The sequence below is a fragment of the Mauremys reevesii genome, linkage group 23, assembly GCF_016161935.1.
Source record: "Mauremys reevesii isolate NIE-2019 linkage group 23, ASM1616193v1, whole genome shotgun sequence".
Lineage (NCBI taxonomy): Eukaryota > Metazoa > Chordata > Testudines > Geoemydidae > Mauremys > Mauremys reevesii.
Window position 1 is genome coordinate 12,374,113 of NC_052645.1, and position 26,935 is coordinate 12,401,047.

At 57.1% G+C, this 26,935-nt stretch overlaps 1 protein-coding gene across 2 annotated transcripts; it reads left to right on the forward strand.

Moving 5' to 3' along the window:
* E2F2 (E2F transcription factor 2) lies at positions 1-25,835 on the forward strand. Of its 2 annotated transcripts, none has more exons than XM_039511705.1 (7): positions 1-1,353; positions 15,723-15,828; positions 16,456-16,675; positions 17,906-18,064; positions 18,982-19,096; positions 22,277-22,433; positions 23,154-25,835. In XM_039511705.1, exons 1-7 carry the CDS (start codon positions 1,063-1,065, stop codon positions 23,366-23,368), a joined length of 1,263 nt encoding a protein of 420 aa, XP_039367639.1. In that variant the 5' UTR covers positions 1-1,062; the 3' UTR covers positions 23,369-25,835. The 2 variants fall into 2 exon arrangements, with proteins under 2 accessions (XP_039367639.1, XP_039367640.1); XM_039511706.1 differs by lacking the exon at positions 1-1,353 and adding an exon at positions 14,513-14,674.
* The last annotated feature ends 1,100 nt before the right edge of the window (positions 25,836-26,935 follow it).

Genomic DNA, 26,935 nt, shown 5'->3' on the forward strand with positions numbered 1-26,935 from the left:
AGGGAGGGCTGCAGACGGTCCCTAGTTCTCTGTTTGCATGGACACGCCCCCTCCCGCCACTGCCACGCCCACTCGGCGAGCCCGAGGCAGAGCCAGCGCCCGGCAGAAGGGCGCGCGCCGTGCGCGGCCCCTTTAAGAGCCGCCCGCCCCGCCTCTTTCCTCGCCGAATGTATCGAATCCGGTGGGCGGGGCCCCGGCCCGCGTTGCAGCGACCAATCAGGGCGCGGCTTTTTCCGCGGGAGATCCGAATTTCGCGGCACGTAGTTTGGCGCTTAAAAAAAAAAAAAAAAAAAAAAGCCGAGGAGCGAGCGGAGCCGCGGGAGAAAGGGAAAGAGAAAGAACCGGGGCCGCTCCGCAGCCATCGCCCCCGCTCCAATCCGGCCCCATCTTGCTGCAGCCCCGCCGGGAGGCAGCCGAGCAGCGGCCACCAGCTCTGCAAGGGGGAGCCGCTCCATGCGAGACGGTGGCGGGGCCTCGGGCGGATTCAGGGCCCGGGCGGGGGGCGCAGCTCCCCCTGGCTTGATGCTGCTCAACCCTCCCGCGCTGGGGGCCTCGGGAGGAGGAGCAGCCAAAGCAGAGATTTAGGGGGGGCGATTTTATTATTCACTTTTTAAAAATGCAACGCGCTTGGGTGGGAGTCGATTCCCACTCTGGGAGCTGAAAGTCACCAGCCCCTGCAATAACCTGCACGTTACTGAGCTCCTGCAGGCTGAGGCTTGGGTCAGTGAACGGGCATTTGAGCGCCGCAAAGCCCCGATGCCCTGGAGACAACCAGTAACTTTGAATTGTGTGTTTGTATCAAAACAGCCAGCTGCAAATTCGGGCCGGTCAGCGAAAGGATCTTCCACGAAGAAAGGAGGGGGCTGGAGCTTTCTTCCTGAGTGAGGAGAGCGAAAGGAAACAGTCATTTTTTAAATTCTGGGGCTGCGTTAGTCTTTTCCTCCCCCAATGCATTATAGCAAAAAATCCGGCTTGATTTTTCCCCCCAAGACAGCCTCAGACTGGAAACTGGGGGCCATTCACTGATCCTGCATGCTACGCCCTGTTTTAAATGGCTGAACAATGCTGAGAGTCAAGGGAGTGTCTTCAGCCCCAGAAAGGGGGGGCTGCTCCATTGCCTGCCTCCCCCAGCAGCAGCAGCAAAAGAAAGCCATGCCTGTGATGAGCTCTGCAGACTTGGTGACTTCCAGCCTCCGCAGCCCTCAGATGCACTCCATCCCGGCCAGCTATTTCACGAAGCTGTACCCTCAGAGTGTGGCTACTGCCCCCGCATCCAGGGGCAGCTGTCTCTACGCTACCCCTCATGGACCCGAAATCAAAACCATCCGATCTGCCTCTGCAGGAAGGCTGCCGGTAAAGTGTCTGACCCCTGTGCACCCTTGTGCTTTCCCCCCCTGTCTGTCTGCCCTTGTCAAACCTGCTGTGTGTTGGGCCTGGTGTCACTTGGATGTAGCAGAGTCTGAACCCAGGCGAAATGTGTGATTCAATTAACTCTTCCTGGCAAGATGCCACTGTGATGGGTGACATTATTAAAACCAAACACTAGCTAGTGTACTGAGGATTGGGATGTCTTTAATGTGCAAAATGTTAATGGCTTGGTACTAGACCATAAGTCCCAGCACAGTGGCTCGTGTGTTTCTCAACTTCCCTTCGGCTCCAGTTTACCCCCCACGAAAAGCTGCTGTCCTCTTCCTCTTTTCTGTTCTTGCAAATAGCTGTTACTGCCCATCAGAAACTCCAGCCCCGAGAGCTGAGGCCGTAGAAAATCCCTTGCATTAAGGAAATGAATCCTACATCACACGGCTTCCTGCAGAGTGCTCTTTGCCATCTGTTCCCTAGGCTCTGACCCAAAATCAGCCCTGGCACACGTGAGTGTCTTTCCATTGACTTCAGTGGAGGTGAGCTCGCTTCGGGGCAGGGCCCTCGTTCTGCGGCTGGCCGGTGGAGCCCTGTACAGAACTCCACTGAGTTGAACAGGACTCTGTGGAGACAAGAGCCCAGCCTAGGATTGTAGTGGGGTGAAGTCAGTAGTGGGGTGTAACTTTCTTTTTTGTGTGTGTGGGGAGACTGAATTTGAATAGGATTCCATATTAATAGCAGGGATGCCCTGAAATATGACAGCTTAGGAAATCTGCAGGAGACTGCAAGGATTTGGACATTAACTGGACAAGAAAGACACGTGGCGGGAGGAATGGCTGAATTTGCTGGTGCCCTGCTACGGCTACTGTCTAAAGGGCAAATCCAACCTTAGTAACTACTGTTCTTCACCTATAGATCTTAAAGTGTTTTGTAAGAGTGTGTGTGTGGGAGAAATAATATTATACCCATTTCACAGAGAGAAACTGAGGCACGGAGCGGTGATGCGACTTGTTTGAAGTTGCACCGTCAGCAAAGCTGGGACTAGAACCCAAGTCCTCACTTGACCACACTGCCTCCGCGAGTCACATGGGGATGTATAAACAAGGCCTAGAGACTCGTTTTACTTCTCCATCATGGGGGGGATGTGGTGGAGGAAAGGGGTTACGGTTTGCTCTTTTGAAGCATGTGATATTGGCCTCTGTCAGAGTCAGGATATTGGACTATGGACCACTGGTCTGATGCGGTATGGCCTGTAGGAATTTAAAGTGCTCGTGCCCTCTGTGATGAGTGGAGCTATGTATGACAGCCCTGCCATCACGGGGAGGCGTGGATTGCACTGTTAACCAGAAGTAGGGAAAGCTCTGGAGGACGCGCTACCATTGCTCAGGGCCAGATCCTAGAGGCGCCGAGTGTCTTTGGTCCTGGCTGACCTGGGAAGAGTCAAGGGCGTTGAGTGGCTGTGGGATCCTGGCCCTGCTGGTGAATCATTCACTTCCTCTGGGAGCTGTGCTCCCCAGGCTCTGAAAGCAGAGCTCAGACGGTGGGTAGGGCAGGCAGTTTTCACCAGCTTTGCCTCCCCTTCGGCAGGCCCCTGCCGAGCGTCTGTTGCAGGCCTTTGCCAGCTGTGCTAATTGGCAGAGAGGGCTGGCGTGTAACTGCGGCTCCCGAGGCAGGCCGGGGAGCGATTCCTTCTCTCGCTGCCTGTCTGTATTCTCCCGAAGGCTGGGGAGAACCTCGGGCTGCTGCAGCTTCCCCTGTGGCTGCTGATGCCTCCTGACAGGTGCGGGCTTTGCCGCGTTCCTCTCTGAAGGCAGCCCGTGAGCGTGTCTCTTGGTTTCCCTTTCTCCACTGGATCCATAACCTTCCTGCTCTGCTCGGGCAGTGGGTGCTGATCTGGCCCAGGATCCGTTCTCTGCACAGCCCACGTGCCTGCAGGCCCCAGCGGGCTCCAGTGCCACCCGTCTCGACGCCATCGCTGTCTGCGTCTGGCTGCGTTTATATTCAACCACGGAGCTTAACGTGAAGTGTCTCCCCCGATGCCTCGTGTAGCTTCGAGGGCTGTTGTGTGCAGCGAGAGAGACCCAGGCTGCTAAAACCCTTCCCCGGGCTGAAGGCAGAGCGTAGCCTTCGCAGAGGTGGTTTTACAGCCCCCCCCCCCCCCCCCCCCGCTAAGGGCCTGATCCTGAAACCTATGTGTGGGTCAACAGGGCTCCATGCAGGTGCAGGGTCTACCCGCACCAAACTGCGTGTATGACAGTGGCCTAAAGAACAAATTTTCCTTCCAGAACCCCCCTCTGCCCCCCGTTCACCTGAGGATTTTAAAGCTCTTTACCACCTCCCGGTGATGAAGACCCACAATAGTCATGTAAGCCCTGGGCTGTTGCCCATCTGTCACAGAGGGACAGGAGCCGGGGTACAGAGAGGGCAAGTGACTTGGCCTAGGTCATGTTGTGAGTCGGTGGCAGAGGTGGGAAGTGACCCCCCCCTACAGGCTGACTGGCTGCTCTGACCACTGGACTACAGTGCCTCCTGTTAATCAAAGCATGCTTGGAACCCATCGAAACGTCACAGGACATCCCTGGCTAATCAGCCTTGCAGTGAGGTCACAGTGCTATGAAAGAGAGAGATTGGGCCCTGGAATGGTCTAAGAGAGACTGTTAGTGCCCTCTCCCCACCCGCTGCCCTGTAGGCAGCCTCCTAAGGAGTCCTTTGTGTGGCACCGTGGAAGGTGCTGGCTTTCTAATGGTTAACACCTCTATTGTAGAACAGGAACACTAGGCAATGAACTGGTGGGTGGACAATCTGCGTGGAAATCTAAGCAGAGCAGGAGGGTTTGACGCTCTGCATCCCTTGTGCATTTATTCCCCTCCCCCTCGGTGGGACCCCACTGTTCCCAGAGGTCTCTTGCTTCCCCCCTTCTGCTGTTTTTTCCATGCTTTAATTCCCCCCTTCCTTCGGGTCCCGGCCTTGCAGTGCAGCCATCTGGCCTGGGGAAGGGGTTGTCTCCTGGCTGTAGAAGCAGGAGGAGGAAAAAAGGCCTTCACGGGCTTTCTCCCTCACACTGACCCGTGAGCATCTCCAAAAGGGGCATTTGCCTCTGGGGCGTCAGGCTGCCTGGCCAATCGGTGCAGAATCCCCCCCACCTGCCTTCTCGTTCCTTGCTGCCATGTCAATTCCGCGGGCTCCATCCTGCTGACGGAGTCCTCGCTAAAACGTCCCCTTTCGCAAGACCAGGATCTAGTCCCCTCTACCAGTCCCTGGCGGAATCCTGCCTGGGTCTCCCACGTGCAAGCTCATCACGTTTCCGGCCAAATCTGAGGGTGCCGTGCAGGGCACCAGCGCTTGGATTTTGTCTCTTGGCGGCAGGAAGAGGAGGAGGGCTGGTCCAGTGGGTATGATGCTAGCCTGCAAGTTCGGAGACTTTGGTTCAGTCTCTCACTTGGCCCTGGTTCCCTGTGTCCCTCTGGGCATATCACTCAAGGAATGGGGTGGTTCCCACGCTAACCCTGCCGGAGCCTGTGCGCTACGAACAGCGTAGCTGCAGCAGTGCAAGCAGTGAGCTGCCCAGGGTGTGATCCTGTCCAAGACGCTGGCGCATACTCCGAGCCGCCAGCCCTTCCGGCTGCTACGCTACGTTTTTAGCACACTAGCTTGATCAGAGCTGGCGCGGGTATCCCTCCTTGAGCTGGGGACCTCACCCCCAGCTCGAAGTGTCGACATTCCTTTAGTCCAGATGTGGGCAAACTACGGCCCACGGGCCATATCCGGCCCGTGGGACCATCCTGCCCGGCCCCTGAGCTCCTGGCCAAGGAGCCTAGGCCCCGGCCCCTGCTCCGCAGCCACGCGGGCCGCGCTCTGGCCCGCCGCTCCCTCTGGGTAGCGTGGGGAGCGCAGCTGGCTCTGGCCGGGTGTCGCGGCTGTGAGCTCCTGCTGCTGGTAAGGGGGCGGGGACCAGGGGTGGGTGTTGGGTAAGAGAGCGGGGGCTTCTGGGGGGTGGTGGTCAGGGGATGGGGAACAGGGAGGGTTGGGAGTGGGAGTCCTGGGGTGCCTGTTAGGGGGCGGGGATGTGGATAGAGGTCAGGAGGGCAATCAGGGGATAGGGAGCAGGGGGTTGGATAAGGGGTGAGATCCCAGGGAGGCAGTTAGGGGCGGGGGGTCCCGGGAGGGGGTGGTCAGGGGATGAGGAGCAGAGGGCAGTTGGATTGGGGGTGGGAGTCCCGGGGGGGCTGTCAGGTGATATGGAGCTGGGGGGTTGGATGGGTTGGGAGTTCTGAGGGGGGCGGGCAGGGAGCGGGTGGGGGCCAGGCTGTTTGGGGAGGCACAGCCTTCCCTACCCGGCCCTCCATACAGTTGCGCAATCCTGATGTGGCCCTCGGGCCAAAAAGTTTGCCCACCCCTGCTTTAGTCTCTTTCTGCCTCCGTCACCCGTGTGTAGCACCTCCCTCCCTTACAGGAGTTTGATGAGAGCATGTGGTGTATGACTCCGTGCAACAATCTGCCTTTGAATTCCAAGATGGAGGCAGGCAAGCGGATTCAGAGATTTTTAGGATGAGTTTGATTCCTGTTCAGCACAAAGACTCTTGAAGGAGGTCTGGACGTATTCTTTAAACAAATGCATCTGTGCCTCTCTGCATGTTTGTTTCACAGCGTTTTTTTCCCCCCTCATCGTCCTTGTTTCACGTGTCCTTCCAGACCTGTGTGCGATCAGAATGGGATTCTTGTAGGTTTGGAAGCATTGACCTCAAAGGAATTGCAGTGTAGCTTCCCTTCTGCCTATTAAAATTCTCGTCTTGACTCTTCTCTGTGGCTCCCCGAATCTAGTGGCTTGTCCCAGGCTGCTCTTGAGACGGCTGATTCAGAAGCCTGGGAGTGCAGAGTCCATAGGAGAAGCTGTTTGGATTTGAATTTGAAATGCCTGACCAACTTTGTTCTTTGTACAAAGGGCGATTGGCGGGATGAGCGTGCGGGGTGGTGGGTAGGTGCACAACCCTATGGATTTCCTCCTATAAGGTTGCTCGTGCAATTGGCCAAGGGATTGGAACATGACCTGTTAAGTGCCACACCTGTAAATACCTACGAGGCAGGTCGTGTGGGGAGAGGTGCCTATTTGAAGTGCTGGTCTGGTTGCTTCCTGGGTCTTGTAACAGAAGGGGCTACTCAGGGACAATGTGGAAGGCTTGTAAATTAATTACAGGTAGTCTAGGGATCGCTGGGTACTGTTCCTGGCTTTGTGACCTAGGGCAAATCTTCTTGATCTAGTCCTCGGTTTTTCCCATCTTTAAAATGCTTAATTCTGTAAAGTTCATAACGTGCTTTGAGATCCTCCGGGTGTGGGAGACGGGCTGTTGTGTGGGGAGATGGAGAGTCTCTTGCGTGTGCTGCAGTCACGTCTCCAGCTTTGCTGAGGTCGGTGCCTTGCAAAGAGCTGCTTCTGTTTGCCAGGCTGCTGGGTATGGCCGGTGTGTGTATTGCTTGGCCAGCGTGTGATATTATGGCCATGACTCCATAAGCTGAATTGGGGGCGGTGGGGGAAGGAGGTTCTCTCCCCATTGGCTTTACTTCCATGGCTGAACTCGTTAGGGTCCCATCGGGGACTCTGGCGGGTTGGTACAGCCCTGCAGGATGGGTGCTAACGGGCCAGTGTGTCTCAGACTTGTATGTCACCTGAGATACAAAGGCAACACTACACGCGGCCAACTTGTGGAACTCACTGCTTCAGGAGGAGGCCTTGAAATCAAGTATTGCGGCAGGATTTTTAGGGTGGTCGGCATGTCCGATAGGCAGGAATCCTACAGCTGTGCAGGCCCCAAGAGAAGGATAATGCAGTCTCGTGTTTCGAGGTGTAAATTGATGGCTGGAGGGCTCCGGAAGGTGGACTTCCTCCCCACTCAATATCCAGCAAGACACAAACAGTCCGGGCGGGGTTGGGGGAGAGGGGAGGCAATCCTGTCCTGCGCTGTCGGATCTGTCGCTGGTGGACTCGGGAGACCAGACCAGAAAAGCAGTGGTCTGATCTCGCTTTGCAGATCCTCTTTGCAAAGTCAAGATCAGCGGTCAGGAGGGAAAGCCCCGGCTTTGCCTAAACGGGGCTTATATAAAGGGTAAAGCCAGCACAGGGCTGTGTTCCCTCCCTTCCAGCCTCCCTGGGCTTGGGGGCACCTGCTAAAGACCACTCTGCCTGGGCCGCCTTTAATCTTACGTTGCACTGGCTACGTCCTGCGGCTGATGCTGATGGGTGCCGGGCTCTAAAGACCAGGATCTCCCCAGCCCAGGACACTGCAGCCCAGTGCTGGGGTTGGGGTTAGGATTAGGTGGGTCACAGTCTCTCACTGGGGCTTTGGCCGCCTGTTCTTTAAGGGAGGGGTTGGCATCGGTGTTCGCTTGGCCGGCTAACGTGGCTTCAGACTTGTTGGCCTGTGTCCTAATGGGGCTTTTCTGTCATGTTCAGCTAATTTGATGGGGGGTGGGGGCGACCCCCCCCTTCTTGCCTGGCCCCTGGAGCCAGGCTCCGCGGTGGGGCACGGAACTGGGCTTCTGACTGTGCATTGGGGTTGGGGTGTCCTTGGGGGCAGGGGTTTGAATGTTCAGCTGGGAATTTTTTCCCCCTTGTTGCATGGAGGGAGGATTTTTAAGCCCTGGCCACTGGGGCTCCATCCCTTGGGCTTGCGCCAAGCTTTGCCCCTTGGCGGGGCGGGGAGCGTAAGGCTGGTTTTGCTCTGAGGGCTTTAAACATGGCTGGGGGTGAGTGGTGCCAGGCTCCCGGGCGCTGCTCCAGGAAAGGCTCTGGCTTCTCTTCCAGCATGACTCACGGGCGGGGCCAGAGGAGCATGTGTGATTGCTGGAGAGTTGTGGTGAATGAGCACGAGGTGTGGGTGTGCGTCTCGGGGAATGGGAAATCCCGACTGGGCCGTGCTAGCCCAGATTTGTCAGCTGATCCTCTTTACCTGGGGCTGCCGCAGATGCTAGAATTCTGGGCAAGCTTCCGCTGCCCCTAAACCCCCTTCCCCACCCTGCTGGAGCAGAGAGCCAAAGGCAGGATCCTTGGCAGCTGGAGCCAGGACAGAGCAGCGAGTTCGAGTCACTCTTGCATGCAGCTGATTGCTGGTCAGTTGCTGCCCCAGGAGTGGAGTCTGGGAGGAAACTCTTCTGTGGGCCAGAGACACCAGTCGTGGATCTGCCCCCAGCGCGGAGGGAGGTTCACGGTACCTGTCGGGCCAGCGTCCGAGCTGATCAACACCCAGCGCATCAGCCGTGCCCCACCCACAACGGGCAGAGCCTGCCTTGTCTGTGCAGAGCCCTGCTGCACCCAGCCTCTGGGAGCAGAGCCCAGGAGGGCCAAGAAACTGCATAGCCCAGGCCAAAGCAGAGACCGGGCAGCACCTTGTGATCTTGTGCCGCAGCCTCCAGGGCTGCCCAGCTGGGGCCTTTCGCCAGCCCTCAGTTATTGTCACCCTGCTGCTACCACGATCCTTCCTCTTGGGTCACAGCTGGATGCCCCGACGTGCCCCGCGGGCCTGGCAGTGCTGCTGCTGTCTGTCCTGCTCTGGCGGTTCCGATGGCCCCTCCCGAGTGGGCTGGATTCATCCCCTCTAGCCCTTGCTTCCTGGGCAGGGAGGGTCTGAACCCGCATCTCATCTCCGGTGCAGGTGTATTTGGCTTGTCTTTCATTTCATTGCAACTCTCTCTCTCGCCTCCATCATTCGCCCAGGTGCAGCTGCTGCTTTTCCCCTGGAGGAAAGAGCAGAGCAAGGCCACTGGAGGTGGCTTTTCCGGTGAATGCCTCTGCTGACCCCTCCACGGGGGTGGGGTGGAAGGGTGCAGGGGGAGCCCTCCCTGGATTTCCAGAAAGCGGGGGGGCAGGGGAGGGATTGGAAGAGGCGAGTTGGTCGTCCCCTTCGTGCACAGGCTCGCTGCCAGCGTTCCCTCCTCGGTGTGTGCGTAGAGGGTGTGTGCTCTGGAGCTGCGGGCTGTGGGACTCTGTGATAACCCAGGCACAGGGTTCCCACGCCCTGCGGTGCGAGGGTGTGGGGTGAGGGCAGGCCTCGGAGCTGCCCAGACGGGCCTGGCGAGCCCAGCCCTGTGCTGCTGAGACCAAGCGCCCCCGGAAATAAAGGGCAAAGGCGCCGGGAGTGCAGGGGGTGCAGAAGCTGCCTTTAGAGGGGTTTCCCTGTCTCCTACCCTCCTCTTGCTTGTGGGCCAAGGTGTGGCAGGCGCCCATCCACCTGCATCCCAGCCTTCTAGCCGCTTCCTGCCAGGCTGTGACGTTCCCCTCCCTCAGCTGCGTGGGGCTCTGCGGCTTGTAATGATGCTCCTCCCTCCCCCCACCCATGAAGCTGGCAAGGAGCAGCCGGGCTGAGAGGAGTTGGAGGATGCAGGCTTCCTACGCTGGCTTCTCTTCAGAGCAGTGTGGCCTAGTGCCTAGAGCACTGGACTGGGATTCATGGGACCTGGCGTCTTTCCCCAGCTCTGCCACTGGCCTGCTGGGTAACCTTGGGCAAGTCACGTCATCAACCAGTGCCTCAGTTTCACCATCTGTAAAATGGGGGAGAGTGTTGCTGCCCTCCTTTGGTAAAGCACTTGGAGATCTAGAGAAGAGCTGGGTCTTATAATTATTAAATGCCCCTCAGCAGAAATAGAGGGGTGGGCTGAGAGAGTTTCCCCAGGCATCCTCTCCATCCCCCTTCTCCTCCCAAATTCCTGTGGCCTGGAAGCCAGGCTGCTGAGCAGACGCAGTGTCTAGGGCAGATGGGGGCTGGAGTCCTACAGGGCACAATGAGGCCCTTGGGCTTTTCTCTTTTTGGCTCTTCCAGTGTCCACGTTGCTGCCCCCACCCTGGAGCCCCAGCCTCGCTGCTCCCCACCCTCTGGGCCGTGGCTGGGTAGGAGTCTGAGCTCTCCCCTGCGGCTGGGCTGGCCAGCTGCTGTGTGGCTAATCCAGCCCCTGCTGGGGAGGGGAGACTGTGCCAGTGCCGGGCCAGGCCAGCAGCTGGCAGGAGATCTGCCCTGGGCTTTCCTTTGTCCTTTCCCGCCATCTCCACAACCCCGGGGCCTCTCAAGCATCCCTCCGTTACCACGCGCTCGGCCTGGGAAAGGCAGGGGATGGCTGTCGCCCTCCGACCCCGACGCAAGGGTTGGCAGGGAGGGTGTGAACCCCCCCCATGCCGAATGGAAGGCATGTAAACCCCAGTGTGCCCCGATCGCCTGCCTCCAAATGTGGGACTGCAGATCCGCCTCGTCTCTGTCCCCTTCCCTGCCGTTGGGAAAGAAGCAGCGCTCCCCGCAGGCTGGCTCTCGGCACGGCAGGGTGGGTGGGATGCACGCTTGACCCGGAGACCTGGGGACTTGCTCACTAGCAGAGAAAAGCATCTGCTCCTGTTCTTCCTGGACTGGAGCGCCTGCCTTTCGAAGCCTTTCAGGAGCTGGGCGATAGCTCCCAGCCCAGCTCTTACCTCCCAGTTCAGTCGCACCCTCGGACTGGCGGACCCCCAAATGCTCTGTGCGTTGCAGGGTCCGCCGGGGAGGGCTTCACCCGGCGCTGAAATGCAGCCACTTCTGGGGTGGAATGTGACAGCTGTGTAAGAGGGCTGGTCAGGCAGCAGAATGCAGGGAGAGGGTCTAAGGAGGGGGAACATCATTCCTGGAGTGTGGATTTGGGCAGGGTCCCCGGCCAGAGGATCTTTGCTGGTACCCAGTGCCTCAGCCAAAGGGTGGGCCCCCTTCCGGCAGCACAGCACCCCCCCAATGGCGTTGGGTAGGCGCAGAAGTGGATTCTGAGCTCCTTCTCCCATCACATGTCATCTGAGAGCTTCTTTGCAGTGTGGCTGAGTGGCTAGGACCCCAGACTGGGATTTGAGAGTCCTTGGGTCTATTTCCAGCTTTGCCACTGGCCTGCGGGGTGACCTTGGGCGAGTCACTTTTCCCTGCTCCGTGCCTCAGTTTCCCCATCTGTAAAATGGTGCTAGTGATACTGCCCTCCTTTGTAAAGTGCTTTGAGATCTATTGATGAGCCGTGCAAGATACGAGCTGGGGGTTACCATCTGAATGTACCCTGTGCTTTCCCCTTCCCAGTCAATCAGGCTGGTCCCAGAACCACCTTTGCTCTCCCTTTCTTGGGGGTAGGGGCGAGGCAGCGTCCCAGCCGGTATCCTTAGCGCAGGGGAAGAGTGTCTAGACAGGGAGGTAGGGAATTTAGCCCTTTCTTGACCTTGAGAGTTCCTGGCATGGGCCCCTCCCCATATAACTTGGAAACCGGCTGCAGAGCAGCATCCTGAATTCCCAAGCCTCTTCTGCACTGTGCAGCTGAACGCCCAGAGGAGGGCGCTGTGGGGTGGCTTGGGGGAGGGCGTGGCCCGTGGCCTATCACAGGGGACCGTGATGCCATCAGTGCATTGGTAGCTCTGCAGTGGTGATGGATTTCAAGGAGGCATCCTGGGGTGCGGGAAACGCGAGGGGGGGCCCCAGTGAAAAGTCAGCACCAGGCCGGCTCCCCAGATCCTCCTTGCTGACCTCTGGTGCATCAGCACGCTCCCTGCCTGGCCACGCCAGCCATGCACTGTCACAGCCACCTGTTGCTGGCCCTCTCTAGCTAATTTGTTGCCAACAGACGCCTGTGGGCAGAAGGGAGGGGGAGAAACCAAGAAGATCCCCCCCCCCCCAGCCCCCACTGATGTCTCTGGTTTCCGGGCCTAAATGGGGGGCAGCCTGGCGCAGCAGATGCGCTTGTGGTATTATTACTCTGGCAGGTGTTTCCCATGTGCTTGGGTTTAACCATTCGGCTGCCAGGGGCTTCTGTGGGTAGCGCTCGCCCGGGGGTCGGGGTGAGGCTGCCGAAGCATCGCCCGCAGGAGCGAAGGAGCGTCCCAGACCACCCTGTCTTCCACGCCAAGGGCTGGACCCATTTCTTTGACCTGCTTTCTCTGATATAATGGCCGAGCCGCATAGATGTAGAACAGCTTCCCCTCCTCCTGCTCCAAAAAAAGACAGGCCGGCAAGAACGCTCCCCGTGCAGCCCTCCCCAGGGAGAGGGTGAGCCACCCGTCACTGATGTTATGTTGCTTAATGCATGACTAGAAGGCGCTTAGCTACTAGAGGCATGAAGAGCGGTGCAGGGACCGAGGTAGAACCGACTGGCCTGAGAGCAGCTCGTGCAGAAAAGAGGGGATGGGCATTCACAGGGTGAGGATTGCTGCCAGCTGCTCTGATTCTGGGGGCTCCCTCTTCCCATGGCTTTCTGAGCGGCTGCTCCAACACTCCCGTGCTATGGTTCTGTTAACTGCTCAATTGCTGTGTCTGGGGATTGGGACCTTCCCCAGTGTGGGCTCGATCCAGCAGACTTCATGTGCCGTTCCTCCCTCTACTCATCTCTGTTTCCTCCCCTTGTCTGGTGCCAGCCTCCTTCATGAGCCCGTCACCCTCCCCTGCTGGTTCAAGAGCCTTCTCCTCTGCAGCTCCTGCCCTCTGGAGCAGCCTCCCCACCGTCACCTCTCAGATCTTGTCTCGACAAATCTCTCTCCGGCACGGCTTCACTTCCCTCTCCCTCAGCATCTATCTGAGCTGGGCTGAACCTTCAGCGTTTCCAGCAGGGCTTGGCTACCAATTCCCTGATCAGAACTTGCCACTGGATATTTTCGTTACTGATCCAAAACTTGAACGGAGCCTTGTGTGCCGGCTCAGATGAGATGGGGACATTTCTCTGACGGCTGATGTCAGTGTGGTCCGCCCAACGCCCAGCTTTGACACCTACCCTGGAGCCTAAGGCTAGTCACGATCCTGACCCCAAGAGCCCTCGCTTGGTCCGTCTCTAGTTGTTTCTCTCTGTAGAGTTTTGAAGGAGGGGAAAAGATGCACTGTGTATGGAAGATGCTGCTCTGGGAGCAAATAGCTCCTAGAGAATAAAGAACCCAGCAGAGCTTTGCTCAAAGCCGGGATTTCACCTATTGCAGGTGTGTGTGATCACTGAGAGGGGAGTGTGTTTTGGGGGGTGATGGGGTAGGGTGTTATAGAATCTCAGGGTTGGAAGGGACCTCAGGGGGTATCTAGTCCAACCCGCTGCTCAAAGCAGGACCAATCCCCAACTATTTTTTTTGCCCCAGATCCCTAAATGGCCCCTCAAGGATTGAGCTCACAACCCTGGGTTTAGCAGGCCAATGCTCAAACCACTAAGCTATCCCATGTTGTCTGTCTCGTGCTTCTTGCACTCCTCTGCGGCCGTTCCTGGTGGGAGCGGAGCTGGTGTGTGGTTCCAGCTATGACTGAGCAGCGTTGGTGTGATCTCAGGCAAGGCGTTTCACAGCGTGGGGCTGGAAGGCCCAAGAGACACAGCGGGGCTCTCCCGGTTGGGTTGCCCTTGGCTAGCACAGGGGCTCACGGATGGTGAGGCTGTCTCTCTGCGGACCAGGCCTGGCAATGAATGGGGAGCTGGTGGAGTCGCTGGAGGGCTAGTTTGACGTGCTCCTGTCGACCTCTAGCTTCAGTGCGCTGGGTGTGTTGTAGCGTCCTCGCAGGGACCCGCCGGCAGGGCATGAAGGTGTGGATGGCGGATCACAGCGTCCGGTCCCCTCGCCAGCTGGCAGCCCAAGAGCCCTGCCCACGAACGCTCCCTGCCGCCTTGATTGCATGGTGTCCGTATCCTGGCAAGTGCTAGCCCGGCCCTGGCCTTCCCTGGGTGGGACTGTGCCAGCTGCTCTCAGGGCATCAGCGTGAGGGAGCTCTCCCCATCTTCTTCCTTTCTGGCTTGGCGCGGTGCCCGGCAATACAGCTCCAAGGGTCTGCAACCCGGCCTGGAGGAGCCGGTGCCAAAAGGGAAGCACTTGTGGGAATGGCAGGCAGCGCCCGAGCCAGCCTCCAGTGCCGCTCAGGAAGTGGGCAGGAAGCGATCTGGCAGCTGCCGGGAGCCGGCCGCCCGGCCTTGCCACGTGCTGCTTCCCCTTCCCAACCCGCCGGGGGTCGCTCGCCCCTTCTGTTGTGCAACTGAAAGGGTTCGGGGCGGGCCCCCACGCTCCTCGTGGGACAGGGCGATGCCCCCTGCCGAGCCCCTCTGCCCCCACCCGGGGCTGAGCTGCAGCCGGTTCCCAGAATCCGCTGTTGTAACCGGACACGTGTCACGCAAGCGCTTTCCTGTGGCTGGGCTCTCTGATAGCGCGCTCGGCGCCCGGGAAAGGCCTCTGGGCACGGAGCAGCGGGCGGGCTCAGATCAGGGCACGCGGCCCCTCAGCCCCGGCCTGATGGAGGCTCGGTGACATGGACGCCTGGGCTTCAGCGGGTGGGGCTGTGACCCAGCAGCGAATGCCCCATAGGCCGCGGAGCAGCCATCCATGGTAACTCCCAGAGGGCTGCGTGTGCTGGGTTTGTGCCCCAAAGCGCCAGGCTTTGCCCAGCTCGGAGCCTGGTGATGAGCTCCTGGTTCATGGGGGGCGGTGGGGGTGGTGGCTGGCTCAGCACAGCTCCCCCTGCTGGCGCCATCACCCCAGGGCTGGAGGCTGCTTACTGCGTGTGTTGGGTTAAGCGTGGGATCCGGGGGGAGGCTGGGCTGGCGTTGCCAGAAAGCATTAAAATACAATCTGGACTCCTATTCCTGGGGCTATCCCAACCTGGGGCTGGATCCTGGTGTGTTGAATGGATCTGTTCTAATCAGCCCCCCCTCTGGGGGTGAAGGAAGGTTGGCCCGTCTCCTTCCAAGGTACATGTGCCCCTCCAGGCTTCCGCACTGGCAACTGGCTTAATGTCCCTACCAATCTGGCCTCAAAGGTAGCTCCTGCTCCCCGTATCCCGGCCGCCGGTGCCAAGGACCTGGCTGAATCAGGCCCCTGTGGCTCAAATTGCCCTCTGCAGAGAGGCTGGGCCATGATGGAGTTCCTGGTGGGAGGGGGAAGGGAGCTGCAGGGATCTGACCCGGTGGGGTAACTGCTCCCTGGAGATTTTGAGCCTTGCCCCCCCGGTGCTGCTGCACGGATGCAACCCCCTGATGTAGCCAGGACAGCCCTGCTCCAAGCTGTGATTTGCACAGGTGCAACTTCCACTTGCGTGGAGCCAGGCTCCATACGCTAGAGGCCGACACGAGCGCTGGGCACCTGCGGCTGCGGCAAACCCCGGCTGTCGACCAGGCCCGAGTTCTGGTTCCGGTTTCATTTATGTGCCTTACTGTAGCGCCAGCCAAGCTCAGGGCCTCGTTGTACCAAGGCTCCCTGCCCCAGAGCGCTCACAGCCCTGGGTTCCAAGGCCAGAAGGGACCAGTGTGATCAAAGGGGGATAGATGAGACGACGCTGGGCCTTGGTTGTGGGTGCTGTGTGGGTCTCCAGAGGGCAAAGTGGGGTCGTGGGTGCTCCTGTTGAGCTAACTGTGGGATTCTCTCTCCTGCCCATCAGGCCAAAAGGAAGCTGGATCTGGACGGGACCGGCCAGCCAGGCATCGCAGAGTTCCGGACGCCCAAGGGGAAGGGCAGGACAGTCACTCGAATCCCCAGCCCCAGGAGTAAGTGGTGCTGAGCTGGCGGGATGTGAGGGAGGGGAGATGAAGGCCTGGGTGGGAGGCTCCCATGCAAAGGACCTGCATTGCCCCACGGCTCTTCTGTCCGGAGTAGCTGGGTCCTGGAGACGTTTGTCCCCAGGAAAGCGCCGTGTAGTGACGCTGGGATATTCCACACAGGGATGGGGGAAGCCAGCCCTGTAGGGGTGGGGCTGCCATGTGGCCTTCAGGCAGCCGAGTGTGTGTTGTAGTTAGGACCAGTCTGTGCCATCCTCCTGTGGGGAAGGACAGGCCTGGAGTATGCCCCCACCCGGCTTAGTGCTGCCATAGGTATAGGAGCACCTGTAACCGACCCTGCTGGGACCTGCCGTGGGGTTTGAACCTGGGCCCGTCAGCACTGAAAACATGAGCCTCCGCTGCTTGAGCTAAAGGGGAGGGACCCAGCCCCCCTCTGCGCTAGGCTGTTGAAACCCATTGCAGGCTGCACTCACCCGTGGGTGGGGCCCTGCGTGCCTCTAGCCAGCAGCTGTTGAATCAGCCTGGCCTGTTCTCTGGGCGCCATTGTGACTTTTCTCAGCTCCTCTCCCCGGCTCAGCCCACCTGACCCGTCTCCTCTCTCCCCGCCCCCGACAGCCCCCAAGTCGCCCGGGGAGAAGACGCGGTACGACACCTCCCTGGGGCTGCTGACCAAGAAGTTCATCCACCTGCTGAGCGAGTCGGAGGACGGGGTGCTGGACCTGAACCGGGCGGCCGAGGTGCTGGAGGTGCAGAAGCGCCGGATCTACGACATCACCAACGTGCTGGAGGGGATCCAGCTCATCCGGAAGAAATCCAAGAACAACATCCAGTGGATGTAAGGGGCTCTGTGCGGAGGAGACGGGGGGGCGGAGATCTGGGCTCCGGGGCTGGGACCGGCTATGCTGGGACCGTCAGCTCTGAAGGGCTTTGTTTGTTCAAGTGCAGAGTCTTGTCTGGGGGTGGAGTGACCTTCCCTGTGTCTATTCTAGGGGCTTGGAGGGATCTGGGTCTTTGTCCCCAAGCCAGTGCAGGAAGGAGCCCGAGTTAAGATCCAAGGTCAAACACGGTCCCAGCTTGGCTGTTTCTAACACTGTTTGGCCCGTGAGTCTGGATGGGAAGGGCCTCCACGAGAACCGAGTTTAAACCCAGCACCGTAGGCGAGACCAGAACGTAGCTCTTCCAGTGATGTGACTTGATCCCAGGACTGAACAGTCCTGAAATAGCGTGTCAGCCCTGCTCCCAGCCCAGCCTGGAACAGACAGTAGGACAGGGCAGAGTTTGGACTCTTATCACACATTAAGCACAAGGGTCTTGTTCTCGCCTCACTTGCCACCCCCCTTCCCCACACACACTACCACAAAGGAGGATACAGTGAATACTTTTACATGATCCATAAGGTAACCTGTGGAACTCCCCACCACAAGATCATGCTCAGCAGGATTCAAAAGCAAGATCCAAGGCCACTGGCTGTTACAAACCCTGATGCTTCAGGGCACAAGCAAAGCACCGGCTGCCTGGGGTTAGGGGACGCTTCCCCTGTGGCAGGCCACTCTGTAATTGTCCACCGCAGGATTCTTGCCCGTGCGCTGCTGCGTCAGCTGCTGGCTGTTGTCAGAGACGTGTGGTGAGCTGGCAGGAGTACGGGATCTCATCCAATGGAGATTCCTATGTTCCCAGCCTTGCTGGCAGCGAGTGGGGTACATGTGCCAGGTTATTTTACGATGGAATGAACACAGTTGGAAGCAGCTGTCACCGAATCCAGTTTGCAGAGACCGGCCCAAGCTCCCCGCAGCGTGGCTCTGTCTTTGAATGGTTCTAAAATCCTGGCTCGGGGGGCTCTGCTTTCAGGCCGATCTCTAGCCCTGCTTGTTTCCTTTCACAGAGCCGTTTAGCTGCATGTATTTACGATGCTGCTTCGCAGAGCGCTTGCAGCTGCACGTCTTGTGAAAGCGACATGCTGGAGCCCTTGTGCTGTCCCTGCTGAGGCGGGTGATGCTCTCGCCCTCCCCCCGCAGTGTGCTGCTTTCCACTGATCCTCAGTGGCCGGCTCTGCTTGCCTTCGCAGGGGCACAGGAATTTTCGAGGATACCTCTGTGACGGTGAAGCAGCAGTCCCTGCGCCAAGAGCTGGTGGAGCTGGCCAAGACCGAGAGAACGTTGGACGAGCGCATCCAGGACTGCACCCTCCAGCTGAAGCACCTGACAGAGGACGAGACTAACCAGAGATATCCTTCACGGGGAGGCAAAGGGTTACGGAGAAAGGGGGTTGCGGGGTGTCTCTGCATCATGAGCCAACCCAGTCTGAAAAATGACCTTCAGAGGGATATTGGGTCTGAGGGAGGATCTAGGGTGAGGGCTGAGCAGCCCGGAGGGAGGAGCCGAGGAGCAGCCCAATCTGGGGAAAAGACTTGGGCTGAACTCCTGCCTCATTGTTGATAAAGCTGCGCCCCCACCCCTGGTAGGGGCTGAGTTTTGACAGGTCAGCACGTGAACTCTGTTTCAGAGCAGTCTGGGGAAAGCGCCTGCTCCCGGTGGGCCTTGCCTTCCTGTCTGAGCACAGTTTGGCTTGGATTCCGTCTCCTCTCCTCTGCCGGCGAGCCCCACGGCTTGGGTTCTGCAGCCAAGAAAGCTTTGCCTCCAGCAGCTGTCTTATCCAGGGCCTTTCCCAGCTGTGCTGCCCTTGGCGAGACAGAGCAGACGTGGAGATGGCCACATGCCAGTCCTCCCAGGCCCAGGACTCTGGGGTTGGCTCAGTAACAAACTGGGGGCCAGTGGCATTCTTGGAGCCATGGGATGATGGCCTGGCACCAGCCTGTGCACTCGGGCAGGGGTGTTCAGCTCCATACGCCACAATGCCTTGCCGCCTGCCCTCGCGGGGGAGAGGAAGTGGTGAGCGTGGTGGTCAAGGCCTCATCGTGGGGGGAGGCATGAAGTCCTGTGACCCTCTCAGGATGGAAGAAGAGATTTCTAATCTCTGCTTGGCAGGGAGGATCCCTTCATGGACTGGGGTGGGAACCCGCCTAGTTTTTGTGGGGAGCTGGGGAGAGTCCGGCACATGAGGTCTGCAGAGAACTGACTCTGTTGTCATTTGTGGGCTGAGAAGATTGTCTGTGGTTGGTATTTCCTTAATTCCACCCCCCACGTTAGCATATGTCACCTACCAGGACATCCGCGCCATCAGCAACTTCCAGGAGCAGACGGTGATAGCGGTCAAGGCCCCCCCAGAAACCAAGCTGGAGGTGCCGGACCTCAATGAGGTGAGTGCGCCGGAGGAGGGCTCTGCGTGCAGGGAAAACCCACCCTCCTGGCCCGCAGCAGAGACCCCAGCTGAGCTCCGTACCCCGTTGTGTGAGACTAGAGGAGCCTAGATAGGAAGGGCAAGTATCCCTATTTTACAGATGGGGAAACTGAGGCCCAGCGAGATACAGCAACTTCCTTGAGATCACACAGGAAATCAGTGTCTGGGAGTTGACCCCAGATCTCCTGAGTCCTACCCTGGTGCCTTAGCCCCAGGACCACTTAGCCTTGGCTCAGCTGCCCCTTAGCATAGGTGCCCAGAGGGGCTAGAAGTGGCTGCTTGTCAGGGAGAACATAAGACCGGCCAGACTGGATCAGACCAAAGGTCCATCTAGCCCAGTATCCTGTCTTCCGACAGTGGCCAATGCCAGGTGCCCCAGAGGGAGTGAACAGAACAGGGAGTCAAATGATCCATCCCCTGTCGTCCGCTCCCAGCTTCTGGCAAACAGAGGCTAGGGATACCTCTGCCCATCCTGGCTAATAGCCATTGATGGACCTACCCTCCAGGAATGTATCTAGTTCTTTTTTGAATCCTGTTATAGTCTTGGCCTTCACGACATCCTCTGGCAAGGAGTTCCACAGGTTGACTGTGCACTGTGTGAAGAAATACGTCCTTTGGTTTATTTGTAACCTGCTGCCTATTAATTTCATTGGGTTACCGCTAGTTCTTGTGCTATGAGAAGGAGTAAATAACACTTCTTTATCTACTTTCTCCACATCAGTCGTGATTTTATAGATCTCAATCATATCCCCCCCTTAGTCATCTCTTTTCCAAGCTGAAAAGTCCCAGTCTTATTAATCTCTCCTCATACGGAAGCCGTTCCATACCCCTAATCATTTTTGTTGCCCTTTTCTGAACCTTGTCCAAGTCCAATAGATCTTTTTTGAGATGGGGCAACCACATCTGCACACAGTATTCAAGATGTGGGCGTACCATGGATTTATATAGAGGAAATATAATGTTTTCAGAAAACTATCCACATGACTCCAAGATCTCTCTCTCGAGTGGTAACAGCTAATTTAGACCCTATTATTTTATATGTATATAGTTAGGATTATGTTTTCCAATGTGCATCACTTTGCATTTATCAACGTTGAATTTCATTTGCCATTTTGTTGCCCAATCGCCCAGTTTTGAGAGATCCTTTTGTAACTCTTCACAGTCTGCCTGGGACTTAACTATCTTGAGTAGTTTTGTATCATCTGCAAATTTTGCCACCTCACTGTTTACCCCTTTTTCCAGATCATTTATGAATCCTGTGTGTTGAATAGGACTGGTCGCAGAACAGACCCCTGGGGGACACCACTATTTACCTCTCTCCATTCTGAAAACAGACCATTTATTCCTACCCTTTGGTTCCTATCTTTTAACCAGTTACCGATTCCATGAGAGAACCTTCCCTGTTATCATAGAATATAAGAGTTGGAAGGGACCTCAGGAGGTATCTAGTCCAACCCCCTACTCAAAGCAGGACCCAATCCCCAGACAGAGTTTTGTCCCAGATCCCAAAATGGCCCCCTCAAGGATTGAACTCACAACCCTGGGTTTCCAGGCCAATGCTCAAACCACTGAGCTATCCCATGACAGCTTACCTTGTTTAGCCTTTGGTGAGGGACCTTGTGAAAGGCTTTCTGAACATTTAAGTACACTATATCCACGGGATCCCCCTTGTCCTCATACTTGTTGACCCCCTCAAAGAATTCTAGTAGATTGGTGAGGTTGATTTTTCCCTTTACAAAAACCATGTTGACTCTTCCTCAACAAGTTATGTTCATCTATGTGTCTGACAATTTTATTCTGTACTATAGTTTCAACCAGTTTGCCTGGTACTGAAGTCAGGTTTACTGGCCTGTAATTGCCAGGATCACCTCTGGAGCCCTTTTTAAAAATTGGCATCACGTTAGCTATCCTCCAGTCATCTGGTACAGAAGCTGATTTAAATGATAGGTCACAGACTACAGTTAGTAGTTCTGCAATTTCACATTTGAGTTCCTTGGGTGAATCCCATCTGGTCCTGGTTATTACTGTTTAGTTGATCAGTTTATTCCAAAACCTCCTCTAATGACACCTCAATCTGGGACAGCTCCTCAGATTTGTCACCTAAAAAGAATGGCTTCGGTTTGGGACTCTCCCTCACGTCCTCAGCCGTGAAGACCAATGCAAAGAATTCATTTAGTTTCTCCGCAATGGCCTTATCATCCTTGAGTGCTCCTCTAGCATCTCGATCGTCCAGTGACCCCGCTGGTTGTTTAGCAGCTTCCTGCTTCTGATGTATTTAAAAAGATTTGCTATTACTTTTTGAGTCTTTGGCTAACTGTTCTTTACATTATTTTTTGGCCTTCCTAATTGTATTTTTACACTTCATTTGCCAGAGTTTATGCTCCTTTCTATTTCCTCACTAGGATTTATCTTCCACGTTTTAAAGGATGCTTTTTTGCCTCTCACTGCTTCTTTTACTTTGTCGTTTAGCCACGGTGGCTCTCTTGTGGTTTTCTTACTATGTTTTTTTAATTTGGGGGATACGTTTAAGTAGCGCCTCTATTATGGTGTCTTTAAAAAGTTTCCATGCAACTTGCAGGGATTTCACTTTTGGCGCCGTACCTTTTAATTTCTGTTTAACTAACCTCCTCATTTTTCTGTAGTCCCCCTTTCTGAAATTAAATGCTACCGTGTTGGGCTGCTGTGGTGTTTTCCCCGCCACAGGGATGTTAAATTTAATTATATTATGGTCACTATTACCAAGCGGTCCAGCTGTATTCACCTCCTGGATTTGATCCTGGGCTCCACTTAGGACTAAATCAAGAATTGCCTCTCCTGTGGTGGGTTCCAGGACTAGCTGCTCCAAGAAGCAGTCATTTAAGGTGTCAAGAAACTTTATCTCTGCCTCCCGTCCTGAGGTGACTTTAGGGCTCACGAGACGGAGCTGGGAGCTCTGTTTCCCATGCACTTGTCTTTGCTTCTCCTCCACCCGCCCTTGAAGGCAAGGCCCTGCTGAGTCATCCCTGCTGCAGGGGAACTGGGAAGCCCCTTCTGCTGGCCAAGCTGCTGGCTCTGTGCAGGGAGGGATGGGAGAGGGAACCCCCTGTGTGATGGATCCCGCTGGGCTAGTCTCCCGCTGACCCCTCCCCTCTCCGGGCAGGAGAACGTGCAGCTCCACCTGAAGAGCACCAATGGCCCCATCGAGGTGTACCTGTGCCCCGAGGAGATCCTGGAGGACAGCCCTGCCAAGGAGAGCAGCTTCCCCACCCCTTCCCTCCAGGACAGCAGCGAGGGCACCGACCCCTCCCCAGGGAAAGGTAACGCCTGGCTGGGGCTGCAGGGATCTCTGGCCAGGCCTGGCCTCTCCTCCTCCCAGGCTGATGCTGTCGGGTTTAACTTTCTCTTTCGTGGCGGCCACTGAGCTCTCGCCCGGGTGGCTGCCGTACCCGCCCCTGCCTCGGGCTCTGCGCCAAGATCCACCCCTCCAAGCCGCCAGGTCTGCTAATTGCCAAGCGGCCTTTGGCAAGGCCCTGCTTCCCGGATGGCTTCCTGGAACCCTGGCCCGCCCTTTGCCAGTTGCACAGACTGGGAGTGGGGGGCATTAGCAAAGCAGGGTGGGGTATGGCTGGGGGCTCGGGGCTGGAATAGCAGGGGGGCTGCGGGATGGGGTGGAGGGGCATTGGCAGAGCTGTGGGTGGGGATTCCAGGGCTGGAATAGCAGGGGGGCTGCGGGATGGGGTGGAGGGGCATTGGCAGAGCTGTGGGTGGGGTGAGGATCCCAAGACTGGAACACCTGAAGCTAATAACGAGCTGCAGGCTGGGTTTCAGGGGCATTGATAGGGCCTGGTGGCAGAATCCTACCCGCTGCCTGCCCTCACCAGGCTCCTCCCATGCCGCTGGTAAATGGGGGGCTCGTGGGGCACCTGGCCCATGGTGCGAGGGGGCGCCGGGGGCTCTGCTGCACCGGGGCAGCCGCATGTACCTAGCTCCACCAAGCTCGTTCCAAGCTCTCCCTTCCGTCTCTCCGATTTCCCCAGCCGAGCCCCTGATGGAGGTGGAGGACGGGCTCCTGGACGTGCCCCATCACCTGCTGCAGCAGACGGAGGACCAGCTGCCCTACGGTGACCCCGCCCCCTTCGTCAGCTTCTCCCCGCCCCTTGATCAGGACGACTACCTGTGGGGGCTGGAGGGGGGCGAGGGGGTGAGCGACCTCTTCGAGGCCTATGACCTTGGCGACCTGCTGAAGAACTGAGCCGGCGAGGGGGCCCCTCTCCCTCCCCGCTACGGTGCTAACGGCCTTGCTGGAGTCCGGGGCTTTGACTTGAAGTGTGGACTCCGAGCCCCTGCCCTCCCGGCCACCAGAGCAGGGGCGTGGAGACCTCCTGTGGGGCAGGACTTCCTCCCGCTCTGCCCCACCCGTGCGTGGTCTCCACAGTTCCTCCTCCGCTCTTCGGTGCAGCTGGGGCCAGCGCAGACTGGGCGTAGCAGTCAACCCGCTGCAGGAATGAAGCACCTTCGCCCGTTTATCTTTTCCCCGCCCTGCACACACGCCGGTAACATGTTCCTGGCCTGTCCAGGGATGCTGGGGCCGGGCAAGGAGCCCCTGGGAGACTGGGACTCTGTCATGGAGAGTGAATCTTCGCATCCCGCCCCCGAGGCGACCCGTCTGCGGAACACGCAGGGCGGCTGTGTCTGGGGAGCGGAGGGGGAGTGGAACGCTCTGTGCTCCGCCAGGGGATTTGCGTGGCGGGGCAGGAAATCCCGTTCCCTGGAATCTGGGCACGGGTGGGCACGTGTGCGTGTGTGAATGAAGAAATCCTTAAGCTCCCGCAGCTGCTCGGGGGGCCCGTAGGGATCTGTGACGGCAGCACAGCTGCGAGACACTTGTCTGTTTTGCTCTGCAAGACCCGGGCGCCCCCTTTGGATCTGACCCAGGTGGGGTCTTGCTTCCCCGTCCCTGAATGTTTTGCTTGGAGCGTACGGGGTCTGAGCCAACCCAGAAACGCCGAGTGAAACCTGGTTTGTCCTTGCAGCCGGCAGGTGGCTTTTGATGTGACCAGTCAGCTGAGAGTCCCTCCTTAGGGCCATGGCCTCTAGGGGGAACTTACCAGGGACCTGCTCTGACATCTTGTAACGAAACTTGAAACAAGGCAAGTCCGGGGTGGAGGGCGTGGTGAGACAGGGACGCACCCGTCCGCTCCCCTGTGATGGGAGAGATTCCAACTGCATCTCCCTCCCCTCCGTCCCCTCACTGAAATGACTGGCTGCCTTCGCTCTCAGTGGGTCACTTGGATCTGCTCCATCTAGACTGGTGCCAAGCGACCTGCTGTGAGCGTCACATGTATCCAGTAAATGGGCCGTTGTTCCCATGCGAGCCCCCGAGTCCATGGTTACCCCAGATCCTTCCTGACTGGATCAGCCCTTCTCTAAATTCATTGTTAGGTTAGCGTGGGATCTGTCTCGTCGAGTGGGAGAAGCCCCAAGTGCCACAGGCTGGGCGGGGTCCCCTAGGGAGACTAACTGCCCCCCCTTCTCCTTCCACGGTAGATTCTGGGAACAGAGCAGATTAAATCTGGGATGGCCAAGGTAGTGTAAGAGAGCTCTGAGTGCACCGTGCCTTGTGAAAACCAAGCCGTTAACTCCCACTGTGCTTCCTGTGAGGTGCGACTAATACCCGCTTCCATGTCGTGCTTTGGGATCCTCTGAGGGACAGGGTCTTAGCGGTGAGATCTGGACCATTATCCACAGCCCGCTGCAACAAAATGGCGCTTGGTTTCCAGGGCGTGCCAATGGCTTGCAGATCACTCTGGGTCACCAATGTCGCGGTGCTGGTTGCTTACTGACTTGCTGCTTTCTGATGGGCTTGGCGCATGTCATGCTTCAGCCAATCAGAGACCAATCGTCTGCGCACTGTGAAACGTACACATTTTCGCTGTAATTTAAACTTAAATCTGCTAGTCGGGCACTTAGTGTGAAAATTGTCAACCTTAGGTGCCTAGCGCTGTGCGCCTAAATGAATATTTATGCAGCTAATAGTGGCTTGATTTTTTTTGTTTGTTTGTTTCAGATGTTGAGCATGCACTGCTCCCGCTTTGAAGTGAAAATCAAGCCACTCGTAGGTGCCTAAAAGTGTGGATTTGGGTGGCAAACCTGAGCTTCCAGAGTTCAGAAATGTTGATCTAATCTGACTTTATTTTTACTCATAGTAAGATTTTCAAAATGTGGCAAGGTGCTTCTCTGCATTTTTAGGGACCTAAATACCTCTGAAAATGTGGCTCTGCCATGTAGCAACCTTGTTAGCCACAGATTCCATTGTCAATATATTTTTTGTGTGTGCAAAATTCCAGAGGGGAGAAGTAGCTTTTTATTTCACTCTGTCCAAAATTCACCTCACCCCCTTCCAGAAAGGCTTCTTTGGATTTCCAGGTTTTCAATATTTGCAGAATAGCTGTTGGTTAACGGGTGGGGAATTTTGTCATGTGCCATCCCATTAAATTCTGTCTTAAAAATGGAAACAAGCACATTGTCTTAACCTCTCCTTGAATGCAGCTTATCCCCGCACGGGGAGAATGCCAGACGGAGCCTGCAATGGATGCTGGGTAGGTAGAGTCCCGTTCACATCTACCCACGTGGCTCTCCTTGCAGGACTGGAGTCTGAGGTATTGTAGCCAAAATGTCCCACTAATGTTAAAATTAAACACTTTTTTGTTGGCTTTTAATCTAGCAAAGGGGTTTAATGCTGCCCAGATACTACGGCGATGGGCAGCACCTTCCACGTAAAACCAGTAGCAATAGCTAAGTCTGTAATGGACCTCGTGGAGTCTCTGCTTCGTCTCCCTTTTTGGGGGTGAAAACTCTGCTGGGGGAAAGGTTTTGATTTTGTTAATTTGCCCCTTTTCGTGTGTGTTTGGGCGTTAGGGGTGGAAGGTAGGTGTCCGCCTACAGTCCTTCTCGTGGTCCGATGCTGGATTCGGCTGATCGCCTTTCTTACCAACTCTGCCTTGGTGCTCCCACATCTAGTGTCCCCGTCTAGGGGAGTGCGCAAAAGTGGGAACTCCCCAAAACGCAGTGTGACGAGCCGGGGGTGGCTGTGCTTGAGACGGAGAAAGGGTGGGCTGGCTCATTCGTTGTGTGCCTAAACGAAAGGCCACTGTCTCTCTGGCAGGGGGTCTGTAGCCCTGGTTATTCAGGGAGCATCTGTGAAGAGGAGACTGAGCAGCATTCGTATGTTCTCTAGAACTGGAGATGGGGAAAACAGTCGGTTTTCCTAATGCAACCCCGTGCTGTGGGGATCTCCCCCGCTGAATAATCCAAGTCCAACCCTGCTGTAAAAGTGACAGTCCAACCAGCGTTGGAAGCGGCATGGCTGCGTCTCGAACGTGCTCCGTGGGCGAGTAAAGATACGGCTGTTTGAACTGCAAACTCCCCCTGGCTTTGGAGAGTCCACCTGGGGTCTCTCCTTGCACGTCCTCCCCAGCAAGAGAGGTTCTGCTGGCCAGGGGAGGCCCATGCCTCCCCGTTGTCCTGTGGGTTTGTACGGGGGTCACTGAGCTGCCTTGTCTGCAGCGAGGGGGGGGTATTGCCCCAATTCCAGCCGCCTGTGGCTAGCAATTGGTGTAGCAGCACCAGGCGCTCATCCTTGCTGGAGGCTGGGGTGGGATGTGCTAGTGTCAATGGAAGCTGGTAGCAGTTGGCCTGTCGACAAAGGAATTTGCAGGCAGTGCTGCTGAATTGGGGGCGTCCGCTCTGATGCCCAAGGGAAACTAGAATCCAGCTTCCCCCTCTCACAGCAGCACTGGGAGTGGGGCAAATAGGAGAG